Raw genomic sequence first — 22021 nt, forward strand, 5'->3', positions numbered from 1 at the left:
GGACAGGGCCCCTTCACCATGGCTTACCCACTCTCACTAGGACCCCCAGCAGCCCTGCCAGGCCATAAGGTGGGTGTAGAGGTTGGGGCTTGTCTGAGGCCTTCAGACCTGCCTGGCAGAGTCAGGACCCGACCTGAGCCTCCCACCGTCCCTGAACGTGGAGTCAGTGGAGGATACGAGGGTTAGAGATTAGAGAGCCCCCAGCCCGAGCCTGCCAAGGGTCCAGAGGTGAGGGGCCACAGGTACTTGGCATTCCCAGGTCAGATTGGTAAGCAAGGGGGTGGGGAGCTCGCTTGGACTGCGAAGGGGGTCCAGCGGTGGCTGTGTCTTGGCGGCACGGAGTGTGAATAACAGCGTCCTTAGTGGTCGCAGCAAAACCACATGCCCTCTGCCCTCCACTGACCACCAGTGGGCTCCCTCGCCACACCCCCGGAGCCATCGGAACCCCCATCCAGTCTGAGAGACCCTTGGAGTCTCCAGGGCCCCAGGCCCAGCCACCTGCCCCTCACAGGTGCACCCCCGAGCAGGGATAGGCTGAGACCCGCACCCCATCCAAGAGCAGACGCCCTCCAGGACCACCCAGAGGGGTCCCCACTGTTGTGCTGTCATCAGAGCCTGAGCCACCCGAGGCAGCGTTGACCCATCCCCGTGGGAGCAATCGAATCAGAGAGGGTGGAGGGAAGACATGGAGGGCAGCTGGGGGCCGAGGGACCCTCCTTTCTTTCATGTTACAGGACATCACCTCCTACGGCCTCCCAGGAAGGTGACCATCCCAGCTCTGGGGTGGGTCCACGGCAGGGGCTGGAGGAATTCCCCCAGCAAGAAGCCGTCCCAACTGTGATCCCAGCCCTGTCACCCACGTGTCCCCCGCACCATGGCGAGAGGGCAGGCAAACTCACCCCAGGCCACCCAGGAAGGAGCCGGCCAGAGCCGGCACCCTGTCTTCCCCGCCCCCAAGACCAGGAGCCCCGCTGCAGCAGACTCTGGCTGCCCCCCCCCAGACCCGGCCCCCATCGCTCTGTGGCCCAAACACCTGAGTGCTGCCCAGCCCAGGTCACTCCCGGAGCCCCCGGTGCAGCCGAGAGGGGTCGCGGGTCCCAGCTGGTGCCCGTGAGTGATTCCAGAGCGGTAATTCCTAATTAAATAGAACAGAAAACTGGGGACTGCGGAGTGATTGCCCACACCGTTGGATCTTGAGGAACAAATATGTGCTGAGCGTGGCGCACATGCACGGCCATAAAGCAGGGACGGAGGGGAACCTGGCGGAGAGTATGGAAACCTTCTTCTCTGGGACTGTGCGCTCATAAAGGGGCCGCTTCCTGGAGAGCTAGCGGAGGGGAATGGCTGCTCGGAGCCTGACTTATCTGCACAAACGCTTTGTAGTGCTTGAGATTAATACAAATATTTAATAAAGAATCAAGATGGTTTATCTGTAATGCAAAGAGAATCACATTGCCTATATTTTTATTACTGAAAAATTGGAAGCAGGAAGAAATAATGATGTAAGCCACTGTATAAATGACAAAAATACCCATTCTGGTTATGTGCCCCGCTCCACAACTCGCTCTGCCCTATAAACATAATCTATTCGCGTGCCTCTTTCGGCGGATTCCAGAGTCTGCTGTGCGTTGTGGAGTTTAATATCACCCTGTTCTCAACAGCACAGGGAAGTGATTAAATAAGAAATAAATTTGGCTGTCACTGCATTTAAAATCAAATCAAGGATCATTTGTTACCCCAAATGAACCAGTTCTCCTTCCCTGCCCATAAGGAGGCCGCTGTTTGCCGAACCATTTAGAAATATATATATAGTAAGCTGGCACATAATGGCTTGTACTATAATATGATCTTTATGGGGCTGCGCAGAGCTGCCAGCAGAACCATAAACAGCACATGGCTTTTTTAATTTAAAGTTATAGGTATGAGACTTCGCAGACCCGTCTCTGATCCATCTGAGTCTTGTTGGTGGAAGACCCCGCAGCACGACGTGGGGGCTGCGGCCCCGGGACCCCTTCCGCTCCCACCACCTGCCCCTGGAGGGAGGAGGGGCCGAAGGCGGACTGAGGGTGCCCGTCCCAACCCCACGCCCCCCCAGGGGCAGCAGGGCCCGGAGGAGGAGATGGGGAGCTGACCCAAAGTGGTGTGACTTTCTCACCGGGAGAGAGCATCTGCGGCTGGGGTGCCTGGGGGTGGCTGAGAAGCAGGGCAGGCAGAGGGACCAGGAGCGGGGATCCCAGGCTGGCCCCAGATGGCCGGTCCACAGCGGCTTCCTGAGATGAGGCTCAGGGGGCCTCCTGAGAAGGTGGGGCCCCGGAGATGACGTTTACAAGAGTTCTCAACACAAACATTTCTCAGGGTTTCGTACTTAAAGGGGTCGAGTTGCAGGAAATGCACTAGCCCCTCGCCCTGGCCCTCTGGGACCAGACAATCCAGGGAAGAAGCGTGTGGAGGTGAGTCCAGCACTCGCCTGGGGCTGGGGGTGGTGGCAGGCGTCCCTTTCTCCCAGGCCCAGAGAACTTGTCCACGGCCCTTGAAGCAGGCCTGTCTCCTGCCCCCAGGCCATGAGCCCCGGGCTGTCCTCTTGACCCCGCGGCCCTCACCTCAAAGCTGCCTCCCCCACAGGTGTCAGCGGCTGAGAGGCCAGCACCAGGGTGTCCACAGGCTGTCACTCCTGCCCCTTCTCCCCTGCCCACCCCCACCCCCCACCTCTGCCCAGGGGAAAGTCAGGCACAGAGCCTACAGGGGGGCTGCTGGGGGGATGGCAAGGGGTGGCCAGGCCTGGAGAGAGTCCCGTGCAGCCTCTCCCCCGGCCCAGTGCCCCCGCCCCAGCCAATGCCGGCGGCCGGTAAGGGCAGGAGACGCCTGGCAGTGGCTCCCAGTGGGGAGACTGAGGCCCAGGGAGAGGCAGGAGTGCTGGCTTCGGGGTCAGACTGGACCGGAGCAAAGCTGGCCGGCCAGCTCTGAGCCTGAGCCCCGCTCAGTGCCCTGACTTCCGAGTCCCCCCGCCACCCCGAAGTGGGGCAGCTGGGAGGAAGCACGTTAGCTGAGCTGGGTCCAGGGCCTGGCGCCGGGACAGAGGGCCCAGCCCCACTCTGACCTCTCATCATGGCTCCGGGCAGCCCTCACCTCTGACCCCACCGCAGGCTGAGCCCCCCTTCTCCTGAACAGTTGCCCGACCCCCGTGTCTCCGGAGCTGCTGGACACGCAGGCCCGGGGCTCTGGCAGCCCACGCCCTCGCCCGTCCCTCCTGGGGGGCACAGCCCCGCGGGTTGCACCTGGCTGAGCGGCACCGTGGGGCGGTCCGGCGATCATCCCCAGAGTGGCCACGGCTGCTTGCCAAGTGCCTCAGGTTAACGCCGCCACCTCGTTAGTGGTTCGCTGGGCTAAAATGTGCAATATAAAAGTAGACATTAATTGCTTCACCTTCTGCAGCGTCTTTAGCTGCTCCTGAAAGGAAATATGGTTAATAACCATGATTTTAAAGTCAATTCTTGTTAGAAGATTATGTTTGACCAAATGCCTTTTGTTAGCTCATTATTTCACATTTTCTCATCCCTCAAAAAAAATCTTTTATGTATATTTTGGCCCTAATTTTTAAACGCTCAAAGGAATATGGATTATGCCTAGGGCTAGACGTGCAGGCACGGGACGGGGCCGTGTGGACACAGCTCCCACCCAGCAAGGTGCAGGGCGGCCCCCGGCAGGCTCAGGGCCCTGCAGGCCCTCAGGTGGCTCCCTCCTTCCTCACGGGGAGCGCTCAGGGTGTGCAGGGGGCTTCTGCTCTTCCCACCACCGGGGACTCACTGTCAGCCCGAGGGGGCCCTCCTCCATCCGGGTGCCCCTTGGAGCCCTCGGGGATGGTGAGGCAGGTCCCTTAGGTGACCTCTGGCCTGGGGCGGAGGGTAGAGGGCGGGGCTTTGGTGCCCAGGCAGGCCAGCCCGGCTCCTCCAGGACCTGAGCGCCTCTGGGCCTTGCTTCCTCCCCCAGGAACACTGGTGAGGGGCTTTGCGGTTGTCCTCTGCTGCACAACCGAGCCCTGGGCCTCAGGCCCTCACAAGCTCCTGGAGCCTCAGAGGCTGCTCCCCAATGGCCTGGTTCATGGACCAGGGGTCTCAGGAGGCAGGGACCCAGACACAGGTGGGGAGGGACCCCAGGGCAGGCCACTGACCGTGGTCTAGCACGTTGCCCCTCCACCCACCATTCGGCAGAACCTCTCTCTGTCCCTCAGCCACAGGAGACAGGGCATGGGGGATCATCAGCCCCTTCCGGAGGGTGGAGAAACTGAGGCTCAGGTGGGGGCTCCTAACCGAAGACCCCCAGCCCTGGAGAGCCACCCTTAACACGCTATGTTCACGTGTGTGTGTGTGTGTGTGTGTGTGTGTGTGTGTGCAGGTGCCTGCAGCTCTCCCTGCCCCCCTGCCCGGCAGCCCCCAAAGGCAGCGAGAAAGTCCCAGTGCTCCTCCGCGCCCCGGGGCGTCTGCACAGAAAGCCAAGGCTGGGGGCCCGCCAGCCTGCGAGGGGCACAGGCTGCTGGCGGCGGGGTATGAGCTGCTCCCAGACCCTGCCTCGGGCACGTTGATCTTTACTGCCCGGAGAACAACAAATCACTCTGACAATAATCGGGATGAACAGACACTTAATTGTGGGGCCGTGAGACGGCAGGATTATTAATTTTGAATTGTGCAATCCGGTCCCGAAGGCTGAGCGTGGAGAGGTAGCGTGGACGCTCCTAGGGGCCTGGGGGCTGTCGGAGGCCGGGGGGGTCCAGACACCAGAATGGGGGGGCTGTTCCCTGGCAGTCCCAAACCTCTCCCTCCAGCCAGGGGAGTCTGGGCTGTAGGACAGTGGTGGGGCCGGGGCTCCGGTCCCCCCAGAGGCTGCCCTGCCAGCATGTCCCAGGCTCTGACCGGGTGAGACCGAGCCAACCCCTCATGCCCACAGGGTCCTATCCTGTAGTCGGTGCCATGCAGACCTCCTTCCCGAAGGGTCCAGCTCCGCTGAGAAGGTCCTGGGCCTAGGGCCCCCTCTAGCCAGGGCGGGTGTCGGCAGAAGTGTCTCGGGAAGGAGGGGACTCGGGCATTGGCACAAGGTTGACCTCAAGAGGTGGTCTGTCCCCCAAACCTCGGGGACACTCGCTCCCTCCTAGAGCTTCTCATCTCTTCCCACACCTCCTGTCTCCCCAGAGTTCTGTAATTCCTCCCACAGCATCTCCGAGCCTCGGGGTTCCCCATCCTCCCGGGTCTGCAGAGGCTGCCCTGGGGACGAGGCCAGGGGACAGGTGGGGGGCCGGGGCCCGGCGGTGAGTCTGCAAGACCCGGAGCGCAGCAGGGGACAGCCCTCCCGGGCCACCGGCGCGAGAAGCCCGGTGCCAGGCCAGGCAGCCTGTGCGAGCCGACTGCCAGCCAAGCTGTCGGCTGGTGGCGCTTGGCAGGCGGCACGGCGGAGCGGGGAGGGATGTTTGCAGACTGCCGCCGACAGCTTCCCAGCCGAAGCCGCGCTGGTTAAACAGAAGAAGTGAGCAGTGCCCACGGGCAGATCCCGACCGGGAGAAGGCAGGCAAGGCGGAGACGCAGAAGGCGCATCTGCCGGGGGCTGGGGTGCTGGGGGGCCTCCCCTCCCACCCGTCCACACTGGCAGCCTGGCCTGGGCTCTGGTGCCCGGCTGGCGCCCAGACCCTCCAGGCTTGCCCCCTTCCCACCTCTGCGGACGGTCGGTGCCGCCGCCCTCCGGGCCCCAGGGTGGTGGGCACCTGGAGATCTCGGGGAGGGGCCTTGGACCCCCTGCTGGGGCTCTCTTCTCTATCTGTCCTCCCAGGTGGGCTGCCATGTGGGCTGAGCTGACCAACCTCGTCTGGGAAGGACTGTAGGGCAACCTCTCTGGCCTCCCAGCCTCTGTCCTGGCACCACTGTCTACGGAAGCCGCATCACGCTGCTGCCCACCCGTCTCCCACGGAGGGGGAGGGCGTCTCCCTGAGTGCTCGAGCCGATGTGTGTGTGTGTGTGTCCAGCCGCCCCCAGACAGCCCGGGACCCAGGGAGCCCGTCTGGGCACAAGCCTCAGCGTGCAGCGGGGTCTCAGTGAGTGTGGGAGGAATGGGGGGCAGCGCGGGGAGAACCCCATGAGGTTCCACAGGCCGCCAGGAGGGTGAGGGGACTCCAATGTGGGGTGGGAGATGGAGCGGGGCAGAGGAGGGAGCAGAGAGAGATGGGAAGGGCCGGGGGCCCTGGGCTTCCTCCTGGCCTCTTTTCCTGGCCTCAGCTTCCTAATCTGCAAGCTGGGTCAGCAGGGGCCCCTCCTGGGCAGGTTTCCCCTGTGGCCCAATGTCCTCATTCTTAGAAGGGCCAGTGCTGGGTGCCCCCAGCCTTCCCCACGCCCTACCCCAGGTCCCCGTAGGCCTGGAGGAAACCGACTCTGTAGCTCAGGGACACGGGGACTGTGACCCCAGCAGGAGGTGCAGAGCTCTGAGGAGGTGGCCCCTTCAGGGACTGCTGGGGAGCCCCAGAGGGGATGGGAGCCCCGCAAGCAGGACAGGTGCTGTGGGTTACAGGGAGGTTTCCTGGGTCTGGGCCCCTGGCTCCCTCCGGGTACAGAGCAAGTGCTCAAGGCACGGCTGCTCTGGTTACCAGTCGTTGTAATTATTTTGTAATTTGTGAAAAACACAATGAAATCATAGACTCAGAAACAGCGTTGAGAGTAAATAGTGTTGCCTTATACCTTGACCTTGGTCCAAAGAGCCCAGTGCCGGGCCAGTTCTGGTGGAAGCAGGCAGCCCCTTCCCTTCCCCCTCCCCTGCCTGAAGGTCAGACCACCGGGCAGGCGGCCTCGTCCTAGTTGGTCCTCCCAGTCACACAGAGATGCCTCATGCTGACCCCTGCCCTCTTCCCAGTTTGGGGGTCCCCCTGCGTGTTGGGGACCTCTCTTCCCTGGGCATCCAGCTGGAAGCAGAGACCTCCCCACCTCCCCCTGCATTTTCAAGAAGAGGCAGGGTGGGGGGCAGGGTGAGGGGCAGGTCCCCCAATCCTGCTGGGCTCTCCTGGGCCCCTCCTGCCATCTCCCCTTGGACCCTCGGGGTCCCCACCGTCCCCTAAGAAAAGCAGGCAGGGTGGCTTCTGCTGCCCTCACCAGAAACCAGATTTCTCACGTGGGCACCGTCCCCCCTTTACAAACGAAGAAACAGACCCTCAAAAGGCCAGGTCCTGCCCCATGGTCGGCAAGGCGCCCCCAGAGCAGGGCTAGCCCAACCTAGGGCTAGACAGGGGCAGACAAGGTCTTGATCTCAAGCCGTGCGAGGGCCACTAACAAGTACCCCCGGCTACTAGCTCGGCTGAGGCCACTGCCCCTCCCAGGAGGCCGCCCCAGGCCGTCCCAGCGAGGGATACCTGAGCCTGGGCTGTAGGCTCAGTGGGGCAGCCAAGGCAAAAGGGAAGGATGGCCTTGGCGGAGGGACCGGCATGGGCAAAGGTCCTGTGGCAGAGACGGAGAGAAGGCCGATGGGTCAGAGCACAGGAGCCAGGGCCACAGGAGGGCAGGGAGCCTGGGTCAGGGGCAGGAGGAGCCAGTAGGGGGGAAAGGGGGCTACCAGGTAAAATACAGAATGCTCCGTTAATTCTGAATTTCAAATAAATAGTGATTTTTTTTAAGTATAAGAACATCCCACAATTGCATGGGACATACCAAAAAATTATTTGTGTGTGAAATTCAGATTTAATTAGGTTATGTATTTTATTTGATAAATCTGGCCACCTTAGCCAGGGGTGACAGACCCTTGGGAGCACCCACCTGCTGCAGGGTGGATCAAGTGCCCAAATTTTGCCCTTGCCCTGAGAGGTCCTGCTTGGTAGACACCAGGGGGCGGCTACCTCCCTCCGGACCCTCCCACTCCTTCATCGCGACGTCTGTTCTTGGAGGTGACAAAGGGGCAAGCGTTGAGCCAATCGGCCCCCTTCATGGAGGGAAGGCTGCAGCCCCTAGGTTGACGCCGGACCCCCGGCCCCCTGCCCAGCCTCACTGGGCAGCTGCAGGGACCGCAAGCTGTGCTCAGACACCCCCCGCCCCCCCCACCCCCCCGCCAGGCTGCCGGCAGAGGCCACTGGAGCAGGTGAGAGACGTCCATTTTTAGGGCCAAAGGGATTGATTATCGATAGCACGGCTGCCAGTTACCGGAACTGTAGCGAGAGGTGTTCATCGGCTCGGGGTGGGAAGCTGGTTTCCTGCAGCCTGGAGACCAGAGGAACCTCCACTTCTCAGCGGGGACCGAGTGACCAGATTTATTGAGGCCACAGAAGATCACCAGGCACTCAGCAGATTCCAGCCCCTGGCTTGAGAGGAAGTGGGGGCCCACTGGGGACTGGGGGGTGGGGGGTGGCCTGCTCCCAGAATCACCCTTTCCCCCAGCTCTTCCACCCCCACTGGGCAGGCAGGGGGGACAGCCTGAGGAGCCAGCGCTGGGAGGGACGGGCCAAGGCCAGGAAGTGTCCCCCACCCCACTGACCCGCCCAGTCCCACAGTGGGCTCCCCTCCCAGGCCGGCCTCCCCCCAGCCTCCAGGCCGCCACCTACACCGTCCCCCCCCCCCGCAAATCCCTCTCTCCTGCAGGAGTCCACCACGTCCTCCAGGCCAGCCTGGAGGGACCGGGCTCTGGAAACTAGAGGTGGGGGCAGGGCAGGTGGCCACGGAGGCTGACTCACGTGCAATCCGGGTGATGAATGCGGTAAGTGCATGGATCTCAATAACCAAAGAATAATCAATGGGTCTTTAATTTCCATACAATAACTGTCTTATTAAATCTAAATTTAATGTGCTTCTAGAATCCTTAATTTAAAGTGTTACTGTGCCCACCATCTGCTCCTCGAAATACAAATGCAGGGAACACACGACTCAGAGCAGCACAGAAGGTTCCGGGACTCACACGCACAGCTGTGGCTCCTGGGGCCGCCCCCCCGCCCCCCTCGCCCCCCCCGCCCCCCGCCCCAGCAGGCCTGCCCAGGGCTCTCTCTCGGGGAGCACAACCCCAGAACCAGCCTGGGAGTCTGACGGGGACCAGGGGTGTCGTGGGCCCGGCATTCAAGGCCGCAGGACATCCCCTCTCTCCGGGGCTGGGCCCCCCGGCCGGCTCTGGGCACCCCATCTTTGTTCCGGCTGTGCCTCTGCCCTGACGTCCTTCAGCGCCTGCTCTGGGGCACCCCCACAGGAAGCCTTTCCTGGCCCTCGACCGCTGCACAGAATGCCATGGAGCCTCTGCTCTCTCCCTGCCTGGACACGTGCCAGGGTGTCCAGCAAACACATCGTGGGCCCACCCTGGACACTGGACTCGGGGAAGGATGCTGGCTTCTCCTCCACGCATCTGTGTAGCTGGGGGCGGCCCACGGGCCCTCTCTGTAAAGGGGACAGGACGGGTGATGGGCCTGGGCGGCGGGGGGGCGGGGGGGACGGAGCACCTTCCTCCCACAGTCTCCAGGGGTTGGGGCTCACGAATGGATGGCTGACCTTGGGGGTGGGTGGGAGGGCATGTGGGGACATCGTGGGGGGCACTGGGATGGGCAGTCTACCGGCTCTTCGATGCCTTCCCCTTGGCCTTGCCCTCTATCTCTCTGGCCTTGTCGCCTCCCCTCTCTTCCCCCGGTTTCTGGAAGTTTCCCCGGAAGCCCCTCCTCACCCAGGTCACTCCTGGGCTGGAAGGGGTCAGGTAGCCCCTTCTGGGACCAGAGTGCCCAAGCCGGCTCTGTGCTCCACCGTGCCTCCCTCCTGCGCCCCTGGGCCACCCGCTGCACCCCTGCCCCTGGGCGGGCCGGGCTTCTGTCTCTAGCTGCCTGCCTGAGCAGGGTCAGCACCTCTGGCTGACTGGGGTGGACTTTCCAGCCCAGACCTCCCGCTGCAGACGTGGGCTCAACGGCGCAGAACCACACCTCACCCCTGCCGGGACACCCCCGCTCCCGCACCAGTCTGCTCTCAGCGCTCGGAGCCCCAGCGGCCGATGGGCCCCCACCTGCAAGCCCATGCTGGTGACGTGGGGCCCTTCGCACCGAGCCCCTATTTGGGCTCAGCTCCACCGCCCACTGGCCATGACGAGTTACTTTTCAAGTTGTGGCAAATACACAAAAGATAAAACTCACCATTTTAACCATTATAAACTGTGCGATCCGGTGGCCTCATGTGCGTTCCTAACGATGCTGTGCACCAACGCCCCTGTCCAGCTGCAGCACGTTTCCCCCGACGCGGGGCCGTGTGCCCATTCAGCCGCCGCGCCCCCGCCCCCGCCCCGCCGTCTCTCTGGGGAGTTGCCTGTCCGGGGAGTTTGGCATAAGTGGAGTCACGATGCGTGTCCTCCCACGTGTGGCTCCTCTCACTCAGCATCGCGTCTTTAAGGTTCGTCCACGTGGCTGCATGAATCAGCCCTTCCCTCCTTTCCCAGGCCGGGAGCGGTCCGTCGCCAGGGGGACCCCGTTTTGGTCAACCCCTCGTCTGCTGATGGCCACGTGGGCGGTTTCTACCTTCTGGCCGCCGTGAATGGTGCTGCCGCGAACGAGGGAGGACGGGTGTTTGTCTCGACCTCGGCCGGCAGCTCGTTGGGGCGGATACGGCGGAGAGCCACTGCTAGGTCCGTGGCAGCACTGCCTGGCAGGCCCGCGGCACAAGAGGAGGGAGCCAGCGTCCGCGGCCTCGGGTGACCCCGTCTGTTACGTGGAGACTGTCACCGCTTCCTCCGGCACGTGAGGAAGAGCAGGCCAGGGGACGGCACTCAGCACGAGGCTCCGAGGGTGGCAGCCCCCGTTCCCCCCCCCACCAGCCACTTCGTTTGGTGCATGCAGTCGGTGCCCTATAAATACCAAATGGAGAGATGATTCCCGATTCCCATGCCACCTCAGTAAGGTAGAAATGGTTATTTCACAAAATCTCACACAGGTGTAGTGGAGCTGGGACCTTGGGGCAAGCCTGTCTGGCTCCGGAGAGCTGGGCCGCAGTGCACATGCATGCAGGCTGCCCACTGCACAAGGGCGCCTGGCCGAGGGGATAAAGGGGGCTGTCCAGTTCCCATTCTGTGCCCCCACATCATGTGCCCAGGAGCTGCCTTTGCCCAGGGCGCCTTGTGGGGACCAGCACAGAGGTGCTGAACATCTGGGGGAGGCCTGGCCGCGTCCTGCCAGGGGCCCACACGTGCCAGGCCTACCTGGGGAGCCCTGGGGCTGCCCTGTGCTGTGTGTAGGCAAGAGCGTGCCTCCGGTGCAGGAATGGGGAGGAGGTGTGAAGCCAGCCTGCCTCCCTGACCCGGGCCTGCAAGTGCCTGGACCCTGGATCCCTCTGCTGGAGGGATCACCAGGAGAAGGCAGTTCAGAGAGGCACCCACCTCCATGGAGAGGTGAAGGCTGAGGGTCAGACCCTTCACACCCCTGCCTTCAGCAGAGGAGGACCGGAGGGGAGGCCGCTGTGACCATGCTCCTATAATGTACTGCAGGCCTGAAGGACATTGTCCCCCCTCCTGAGACAGCTTCGAGGTGAGAGTTACTGCTCCCTTTACAGAGGAGGAGACTAAGGTTCAGAGTGGCCAGGCCGAGGCTCATGGAGCATAAGCCCTGGCCACACAGGGCTTGTCCCCACTCAGCGTCCACCCCCCTTGTCTCTCAGGTAATTGGTTCTGGCTGCTGGACCCAGCTTTTCCTGGATTCTGGGTACAGAATCCCCCACTGGCCTCCTTCAGGGGTCCGAGTGTATGCGGGCCGGGGAACTGGGTTCTTGCCCTGCCTGAGCAGAACCCGCCCGGCCAGCATTGACTGAATGTACACTCTGCACCATGCACCACTGTGGACCGTGTGAGCGTGGCCCCTTCGTGGCAGCCAGATCCCATTTGATGGAGGGGGAAACTGAGGCCCAGAGGAGCTGAGTGCACGTCAGGCCAAGGACGGAGAAAGCAGCAGGGAGCCTTCTACTCCACCGGCCCCGGGCGCTGCCAGGGGACCCACCCACCCCCAGCCATGGCTCCCTCTGCGTGGGTCCCTCCACACAGGCGTGTCCTCAGAAAGGTCCACGTCTGCGGAGCTGGCTTCCGCCTGGATCACAACCTCAGTCCTCACGGTATTGGACTGCTCACTAATCAAATTGATTTCCATCCCAGTGAGTCCTGCCGGCCGCCTGCATTCCAGGAGCCGTATTTCGAGCACAGACATATAATCAAGCGGCAAAAAGCAGAGGGCACAGAGGGCCTCTCTGCCAATCGAATAAAAGCTAAATGGCCCGAGCTTTCAGGCCTAATCACTGATGTATTCCCACTTGGGGTGGGTCTCCAGCAAAGCCCATCCGATCAAGGCTGGGCTTTTCTGAGCATTTTGGCATCGGGTCTCAATTTCCCTCCCAGCCATGCCCGCCTTGCCAGTCCCGCTCTGCTTGGCTGGGGTGGCCTGATGGTTCCCTTCCAATCGAAGTCCAGTGTCCCCTGCGGGAGGGGCTCCACCGCTCGGTCCTGGACATGCTCTTGGGCCAGCACTGGGCAGTGCACGTCCTCCTGGCATGTCCCCTGGGACTGGAGTCCCCATGAGGGCTGAAGCCAGGGCACAAGTCAGCCCTCCAGCCCAGGCTGGTTCTGGGTCTGCACGGAGCCCTGGCCTGGGGAGGCTCTGGAAGGGGTGCATGGGGTCCTGAAGCCCAGTGGCTGCCCAGGGCCAGTGTGGAGACAGAGGCCAAGCACCCCTGCAGCCCATCCCTGAGCCCAGAGGGACCCTTTCCAGCCCCCAGGGCCTCCAGGTGGTGAGTCCAGCTCTGCCCGCCTCCCCTCCTCCCCCCTCCCCTCTCCTCCCCTCTCCTCCTCTCCCCCTGGGCCTCTCCCACCCCACTGCCTCGCCCCATGTCCTCAAAGGGCGGGGCCTTCCTTTTCACCCCGACTTCGTGGGCAGGGAGAGAAGCAGCCAGTCCAAGCCTGGAGCCTGTTGGAGGGGGAGGGTTGGAGTCTGTCCTGGCCTGGAGGCCATCCTTCTCCGCCCTAAGCTCCGCACCCCAATCCCCCTCCACATGACCCCGGTCCCCCATCTGTGTGGCTCAGGTGCCCTGCAGGAAGCAAAAACTGGGAGCACCTGCCCCTCTCCACAGCTCGCTGCCAGGCGCATCAGCCCTCAGGGCTCCCGGCAGCCTGGTGCTGGTGGGCTGGGGATCCGCGGGGAGGGTGGGGCAGGGGCGGGGCTGTGTGCCGTGGCCACGCCCCTCCGTGGGCCTCAGCCTCTGCAGGCCATAGGGCCACCCTGTGTAATGGGGAGCGTGGCCGTGGGAGGTGGACTCCCCACGAGGGACCGGGGAGCCTTGTGGGCGGGGGCCCACTGCAGAGACCCTGCAGTCTGGAGGCCGAAGCCGAGGTCCAGAGATGGGCAGATGCGTGCCAGTCTCACAGCTCACGGCCCTAAGCTAGACCTCAAACCCCGGTCTCCTCCGGGCCAGAGTCCCTTCAGTGCCACATCACTGGGGGTTGAGGACGGGGGCGGGGGGGGTCCGGGGAGAGGCCCGGCCGATGGATGAAGGAATGGGACAGTTGAGCAGCCAAGGTCCCAGTTGGCAGGGAGGCTGGGAGTGTTAATTCCCGGGTGGCTCAGGGTCCACGGGGCTGCCAATTCCCTCAGGGCAGGAAATGCTCTCCCAGCCCCAAGCTGCATCCAGGCCTGCATGGACCTAGGGAAGGAGGGGGCTCAGGAAACAGCTCTGAATGGAGACCCAGCCTGCCAGGGCCTGTGGAGGTCACGTTCCCCACTCCTGCCTTATGGACTGTCCCTGGGGGGCTGCCCAGGGGCCTATATTTGAACACCCTGCTGCTAGGGGTGACTTCCTCCCCTCCTGCCCAAGTGCAGCCTCCCAGCTGGGGCCCTGACTGCTTCCTTGGGGGTGAGCTTCTGCCCCCTGCCCTACTCCAGGAGAAGGGCTGGCCAAAGGCCTGAGCAGGGTGAGGGCCACAGAGCTGGATGCCCCGAGGGGTGGCTTACAAGCAGGTGGGGCCCATCTGGGGTGCCAGCGTGGGGCCCCCCGGAACCTCCCATACCAGGGAGAGCTGCCTTCTGAACGAGGTACCCAGTGCTGCTGGGGGAGCCCTTCTCCAGAACCTGCCCCACCATAGGGAGGCCAGAGGGACACACATGGCGGGCTTCTTGCCGGGGTCGCTTCTGTCCCTAACTGATGGGGCTCGGCTACAGCCACACACATGCACCAGCCCAGCCCTCCTGTGAGGGGGAACTGAGGCAGGTGCTAGCCGGCCCCAGGCCATGCACCCAGCCCAGGGCACATGGGCCCTGTCCCAGCCTGGCTGGCCCCGCTCAAGGCCTTGCTCTTCCCAGCCCCTGATGGCCAGCCCTGGAGAAACAGGCTGCCTTTCCTGGAAATCAGGGCCTCCACACGCCCCCGCCCCTCGAGGCAATGCCATCCATGTCCCAGCTCCGCTGTCTGTCTGGAGCTGTTAGTCAATTATGGGTCCCAGGGGGCTGGGAGCAGCTTCTGCACCCAGGACCTGCCTCCCCAGTGTGGGTTGTGTGGGCGTGGGGATCCGGATGAGACCCCCGGTGCCGTCACTGCTGGGCCAGAACGGTGCCCACTTTGGCTCCTCTACCCTCCCCGCCCCCTCTCTCCATAGGCCCCCTAGTTATTCCAAAGTCCCAGAAAGGGGCCCAGGGAGTTCTGGGTGGGGACCTGGGATCACAGCAGCCTCCACACCCCTGGCCCACCCGGAACGGCCTCCCTCTGACTGAGGGAGGCCCCCTCGAGGTGGGTCACAGGGGAAGAACAGACCTGGGCCAGAGGTCCCTTCCAGCCCGCCCTCATGGCTGTATTCCCACTGAGGCCACCTGATGCATCCCCCCCCGACCTTACAGGCTCCTGGGCCCCTCCCAGCCCCAGCCCCAGCTCTCACCACTGGCCACAGGCACCCTCGGGGAGCCCAAGAAACAGCACCCAGGGGGGAAGGCATCGTGCCCCCCCCCACCAGGCACACAGGCAGCCGGACCTCTGTAAACACCTACTGTCACCTCCTGCTCGTCCCCGGTGTGCTCATCCCCCGTGTGGGTGGTAACCAAAATGTCTGAGCTGGGTGCATCTAAGACCCCATCCCTCCTCCCCGGCCCTACCCTCCCTTCCCGACCCAGGGCCCTAACCTACTGCCCACCTGCCCATTGTTCTCCTTTCCTTCCCGATGGAGATCCCCCAGTGGTCCCTGGACAAGTGTCTGTGTCCACTTCCCAGTAGACCCACCTGGCCCTCCTGGGGCCACCTGATGGAACGGACATAACGCAGAACTGAGACTGATCCGCCCCAAGCCTCCTCGGCAACAGCGGATGGGCGGGGACCCTCTTCTAGCGGGGTCATTGCCAGCACGGCACCGGCTGCTCAGTGCAGGGCCTCAGTCTCCCCTCCAGGGAGGGACGGTGCCCACCCAGTGGGGGTTGTGAAGAACACGCCACTCAAAGCTTGTCAATGACGAGTGGGAGCCCCCAGCCCCCAGGCCCGCCCTCCTCCCTGCTCACCCCCTGCACTGGCCAGGCCCTCACCCTGACCTCCGCACAGCTTGGACCAGCAGGCCCTTCCTCCACAGGCTCAGGACCAACCCCACCCCAGGGGTCCGACCCTTTGTGCTGAGGACAAAGGGCTCCAGGGCAGAGCCTCTGGTCCTGCTGACTCTGCACCCTCCTCCCAGGACAGGACAAAGGGTTGAGAGGAGGGGCTGAGCTTCTGATGCCTCAGCCAGTCTCCGTCCAGACTGCGAGGGCAGGGAGGCCAGCTGAAGGACAGGGGCTCAGACTGGGGGGTGGGGAACAGAGCCCTGGCTCACAGGTGCCTGGTCCCTCCTCCTGAAACACCAAGAGACCCCATGTCACAGGGTCCAGGCAGAACTGGGTTCCAAGCCCAGACCCTCCTGGTACTCCCACCCCACATGGGCCTCAGCTGGCCCTGGACCGCCTGGGTGGGGCGTTTGGAGGCCCGTGAGGGGGCTTCAGGGCCTCCCACGTGCGTGTCCCACGGCCCAGAGGTGGGCTATCTCCACCAGCCCAGGGAGATGACAGGGGAATCCACCCCATCCAGCAGCTTTGAGGCGTGGGTGGGAAGGGCCTTGCACAGGCCCGAGATAACGCCGGTCAGCTGGCTGGGGGTGGCAGGGAACAGCTCTGAAAACAAGACCAGAAGTGGCGTGCTGCCCCGGTGGCCAGAGCTGGGCTTGGCAGCGGGTTGGGGACACACATACGCAGCTCCCCTCCTGGGCCAGGCTCCTTGGGCTTTCCTGGGGAGAGAGTGTGATGTGCGGACCGTGGATGCAGGGCTCCCCAGTGCAAGGGCCCCTCTGAAAACCACGGCCACTCATTTTAGACGTTGTGCTTGCTCTGTGCCGGCCATGGTTCCAGGGGACCCCATTCTGGGGACGTCACCACGAAGCAGACCTACAGACCCCTACCCTTGGGAGAAGCCCGCTAAACAAGTGAGCAAATACACCCATGGCTTAGCTCAGGCAGAGACCAGCGGTGCAGCTGAGAAGACAGGAGCCCGCCACGCAGGTGTCCGGGTGTGGGAAGCACGTGCGAGGGGCCTAACCCAGGGCCGAGGGACACCCTGATGCAAAGCCTCGATCGCCCAGGGCCCAGGTTTCAGGGGGAGCTCACAGACATTCTTGTGGACACAGCAGAGAAACAAAGGAGGCCGTGAGCTGCCAGGCTTGCCTGAATCTGAGGACCCCAGTCCAGAGCTGGCCCGGTGGGGACGGCGCCACAGACGGTTGGAAGATGCCACCCACCCACCTCGCACCAGGGGCTCCAGGTCAGGCCGGGGGACCTGCTGTTCATTTGCAATTCCCCCTCTGTCCATGTGGGGGCAGACCTGGCCCAGGAGGAGGCGGCTGGGGGACTGGAAGGAGGTAGCCTCACACCTGGCGGGTGGCAGGCAGGTGAGCCAGGTGAAGTGGCTTTCCCAGTTTGCAGACAATAGAAAGAAAAGGAGCCCCTCCCAGGCCAGCCCAAGGCTCTCCCACAAGCATGTGACAGCCCCCTCGCACCCAGCCCCCTTCCCATGTAAGGTAAGATTGGGGGAGGGGGAGGTTAAGTGGGCCCAGTGGCTCTGGACCCCCGCAGCCGGATCTCTGGCCCTGGGTGGACAGTGGGCAACAAGCCTGGGGAGGCTCCTGGGGGTGTCCCGAGTCACCGGGTCACCCTGCCCAACAGTCGGCTTTCCCCCTGGCTCCGCAATGTCTCCCCCGGTCCCACTGACGGAGCAAAGCGCAGGCCACTTGGGTTTGAACTGACTTTATTATTCTGTAAATGTGAATTTTACAAAGCGCTTTACAATTAACGATCACATCCTTCTGTTTGCAACGACTTCCACCTCCTGCACCTGGCTCGGCACGCCGCGGAAGCCCTGGGTTTCCTGGCCGCCGGGGGGCGTCTCTGTAGGTTGAGTGACTGGTGCGGCGTCAGCCGAGACTCAAACGCAACAAGAGCAGGAGGAGGAGCGGACGCACCTGCTGGGGCTGGAACGAGCCCACTCGCTCGCTCAGGGGGCTGGGGGGTGGGTCCTAGGAAAACAAACCTGCTCCACGGCACAAGGAACAGTGATTCATTTATTTATTGTTTAACAGTCGTGAGTTACAGTAGGACTTCACCCCTCACCAGACTGGACATCAACCGTCTCTTTGTAAAAAGGCTCTTTTTCCCAAACATTCCGTCCAAAGGATGAATGGTCTGTTTGCACCCAGTGCCATCCAAATGTTCAAGTCAAAAATATTTATACATTTTATACTTAGTTCTTTTTTTTGTCTGCTAAAAATAGTATTGCAAGTTTTGGCTTCTTTTGACATAAAAATTACAATCATGTGCAAAACGCTAACAATGAAGGGGTTGATCAGAATTCAAGCAGGTTGTCCAATCTGAATGCTTTAGATTCTGCATAATTTTCCTTTTCGTTTTTTTTTTTTCCAAAGAAATGAAACAAAACAAACAAACAAAACCCAAAACCTTTGCCACATTAGAAACATCTTGTACCAAGCCCTAACGATCTCCGGCCGGTGGCGGGTGACACGCTCGGAGCTTCCTGACATAATGACAAATTTATGCATCAGCAACGTTCTGAAACAGTAGTTAAAGCTCAAGACAGCTCTGAACTCTCGATTCTGTGTTTAGGATTTACTGCCGGCAGAGGCAGAGGTTTTCTCGCAGTTTTCGGTTGGTTAATGGGCCATCAGCCTCCTTCCACCGGCATCAAGATACTTCCATAAATATGACCCATCTGAGGCGAATCTAAGCAGTAAGTGGCTGGGGGTGGCACTGGGCTGGCACTAGAACGTTCCGCCGTTAAAGGGGAACAGGTCAGGGCCGGGCACCCCAGAGTCCCCGCCCCCGCTCCCGCCACTCCCTTCCCCCTCTGCGTCCCTCCCAGCTCCAAACACAACCGCCCCAGAACGAGCTTCCCCCAAGGAGACAGCAGCCGGGCTGCTCCCGGGACGGTCTCTCCCCCCCGCCGCTCATCCACAGCCACGGCCACGTTCAGGGGGCAAGGCAAGACTATCGAATCCAACGCAAAGTTAAGCAACCACAGAGAACTCTGGGTGAGAGCAGACACAGTGCAGAACACAAGACAGAATTCAAGTACCGAGGCGCACCGGCCGGGCGGCCCCGCCAGCTCACAGTATCCGTCATCCCCCCGTCCCTGCTTCTGGACCTTTTGCACTCCGTCCCAGCTGCCTCCTTCAGCACAGCCCATCCGCCGGGGAGGGCGGGTGAGGATGGGGGCCCGACCGGCTGCCCGCCACGTCCACTCCGACGGGGTCCAGTCCCTTCTCTCCTCCTCAAAACGGCGCGGGTCTAACTTAGCTCTATAATAGACTACATAGTGTATGCGTATTGCTAATAGTCAAGCTCGGGAATAAAGGTGCAGACATGTCATAAATACTGAGTGGCTTGTCTCTCGGTCTACAGGGTCTGGGTGAGTCAGGATCACGCTCACAGGACAGGAATTAGTCGTCTTGTAAACAGAGGAGGGGGAGGGTCCGGTTTTCTTAATTGGTTTTCCTTGGGAAAAATGATCAGAAGATGCTAAGGCACTCTGGAAGGCCCCTCCGAGCCCAGGCCCGCCGCTGCCCGCCCCGCGGAACATTCAGGACGCGGAGGGAGCGCCCCGGCAGATACAATCATCGGCCATGCCCGTCTGCAAACGCTCCGGACCCACGTCCACCGCGGGACACATTAGTGCAAAACGCTCGGCCTGGCCCGCCCGGGGCTCAGGGGGAGCTCAGAACCCATTCACATTGAAGTATTAAAGTTTCACGTATAGCTCTTGCCTTCCTTACCCAGAACAACAAAACAGACGGCGGTTATAAACGATTAAGGGACAGAGGTCACGGGACATTGTGCTGGCCTGAGCAGCGGTCAGGCCTTCTCTGTGTGGGCGCCGCCGCCGCCGCCGCCGGGCCAAGGGCACCCCTTCGTGTCCTGGCCTCAGGTCGGGGGCCGCTCCCACTCTGGAGTGGAGGAGAAAGAGAGGGGGAGAGGGAGAGCGAGCGCGCAAGCCCTTCTGCTGACGGCCAGGACAGGCCAGCCGTCTCCCCGGGGTCCTCAGGGATGGTCAAATTAAAGTGCACGTTGGGGTCAGGAAGGGAAGCTGCAGAGGGGGACGGGGGTCAACCCTCCCCATCCTCACCTCCACCCCCCAGTGGCCGCCTGAGGATGCTGGGGCTTGGCCTCTCAGTTCCAAGAGGGTTAGGTCCTGAGTGGCCTGGGGCCCCAGGCCCATGCAGCTCCAAGCCCACCTGGGCCCAGGTCAGGGGAGAAAGAGGCGGGGAGAGAGAGAGAGGCTCACCTCTAGGCCAGGTGGTTAGTTCGGAGCCCTAGCAGGAGTGCAGTCTCTTCAGGCCCAGACCCCCCTGCCCTTGGGCACAGGGGCTGAAATGAGCTCCCCACGGGCCTGCCCAAGGTCTCCCCACGCCTTCCTGGGAGCCATCAGATCTTTCTGGAGGGCAGGCACATGTTTGGCCTGGCTGGAGGAGGCCTGGAGGCTCCACGCCCAGCCCGGGTCTCCCCCAAAGCCTCTCCACACAGGGCAGCAGTCAGGAGGAACCTGAGTGGAAAGATGCCTAAGCCCCCCAAGGTTGCCTGCAGCCGGGGGAGGCTCAGCTTTGTGGGTCACAGGGAGGCTGAGCCACACCTGCTCGGCCCCGTGCACACAGGGGGTGTGGTGGGCTTGCTCTGCACCTGGTCAGGGGTGGCAGAGTGCTGAGGAGGGGGACCAACAGACCCCCTCACGTCCGGGAATGGAGGGGTGTCTGGTCTCCCCGGGACCAGACTGCCTGGGGCTCAGGATGAAGGAAGCCCCCGGACCAGTGGCCACGTGTGCGCACAACCCGTGCCCTCGCTCACCAAAAAACAGCAACTGAACTTCAACGTGAGCCTTCCAGCCTCAAACAAGCCAACAATTTCTAGGGCCCCTCCTTACTGCACCCTGCCGCACGCATTCCAGAACCTCCACCCTGCTGCTCCCGGGTTCCTCCTGCAAACTGCCCCGCAGCCTGGCCCATGCCCACCGCCCGCCCACCCGGCCCCAAAGTTTTCAGCACAGTACGGGGGACCCGCCCCAGCCCAGCCTGGCCAGGCGGGGCCCCCAGCCCCTCCTCCGCCACACACCCTGGCTGTGTCTCCCTGGGACCCCCCACCCCCGCTCCCAACAGGAGGCGCGTGGGACCTGGGCCAGGGCTGGGCGGGACGCGGTACACAGATGACCCGGCCCAAAGCATAGTGGGTTGAGGGCAGGGACACCAAATCCTCCCTAATTTTTTGCTCTTTTGGGTCTGAAAGTTTTCAAACCATACATGAAATAGATCTGAATTAAGACAAAAACAAACAAACAAACGTAATCCCAACATGGCTGAGGGCGGTGGGGCTGCACCACAGGACGGCGGGCGGCCAGGTAGAGCCGGCGGGCCCCGGGGCCGTGGAGCTGAGGGGGCCGGGAGGGCCCACGGGCGCGGGGCAGGAGGACGGAGGGGCACCTCCTCTCCCTCCCCTCTGCTGCCCCCACACCGCTGCCCCCCCCACGCGCACACACACGCGCACACTCACACACGCGTTCCCGCACCCCATGCACGCGGGGGACCCGGCAGGCCTGAGCCCCGAGTCTCAGGAAGAAGGGAAAACAAGAGGAGTTTGGCCCCCGGCCCCAGAGGGGCGGGCGGGGTCCCCCCGACGAGCAGCGAGTGTTGGGAGACGCGCGCCCCACGCCGCGGGCTCTCGCCCCTCCCAGAGCGGGCTCGGGGCCCACAGCCCGGAGACGAACCTCGCAGATATCCGAAGGAGCCCTGGGACCGTCCTCACAACTAGGTCACCAGCGGACTAACCCTTTACGGTATAACGAATGCATTTGTTTCCTTCATAAACTTTAAATACAAGCAGGATAAAAATCACATTTTTGTCAGGCAACAGTAGCAGTCCCGTAGGTAAGTGGCTTGATCACATTTGTTTGTATTAGTAACGCATGCAAGCAGCTTTAGTACCGGTCCCGCGAGGCTCCCGGCGGCTCCTCTACAAGGTCCCCGCGTAGGACGCCTCCTGTCTCCGGGGCGCCGCGGGCGTCTGCGGCCGGCTGGAGCTGGCGCTGCCCTGCTCGAAGGGCGCCGGGGGGCTCTGCGCGGCCGCGGGCGGCGGCGGCTCGGGCGCGGCCACCTCCTGGATGACCGAGCCGGCCCCGTCTGCCTCCTCGCCCGCGTCGAAGCTGGGGTTGGCGGCGGCGCTCAGGTCGACGTTCACGGCGTCAGTCCTCAGAGCCACGATGGTGGCGGCGTCGCCCCGCCGCTCGGCGTAGATGCGCTGCTCGAACACCTGCGCCGCGGCGGGCGGGAAGTCGGGGTCGAGGGGCACGCCGGCGGCCGAGGAGCCCATGACCGTGCGGTACATCTCCACGCCCTCGGGCAGCATGGACTTGATCTTGGGCAGCCAGCGCTTGCGGACGCGGCGCGCGTTGGTGCACATGTCTGCCGCGATGACGTTCATCTCGCTCTCCTTGAAGCTGGGGGCAAAGTTCTGACAGTACACTGC

The 22021-nt window shown here is 62.7% G+C and overlaps 1 protein-coding gene across 4 annotated transcripts in view; it reads right to left on the bottom strand.

The window, feature by feature from the left end:
- Positions 1-17229: 17229 nt before the first annotated feature.
- The window catches only part of NACC2 (NACC family member 2), a 68505-nt gene continuing 63713 nt past the window's right edge, over positions 17230-22021 (bottom strand). For all 4 annotated transcript variants that reach the window (XM_078062013.1, XM_078062012.1, XM_036092126.2 and 1 more), the window contains one exon: positions 17230-22017. In XM_078062013.1, the coding sequence (XP_077918139.1) occupies positions 21509-22017 (509 nt within the window). In that variant the 3' untranslated portion in view covers positions 17230-21508. The remainder of the gene's footprint in view (positions 22018-22021) is intronic.

The sequence above is a fragment of the Halichoerus grypus genome, chromosome 14 (assembly GCF_964656455.1).
Source record: "Halichoerus grypus chromosome 14, mHalGry1.hap1.1, whole genome shotgun sequence".
In the NCBI taxonomy this organism is placed as follows: domain Eukaryota; kingdom Metazoa; phylum Chordata; class Mammalia; order Carnivora; family Phocidae; genus Halichoerus; species Halichoerus grypus.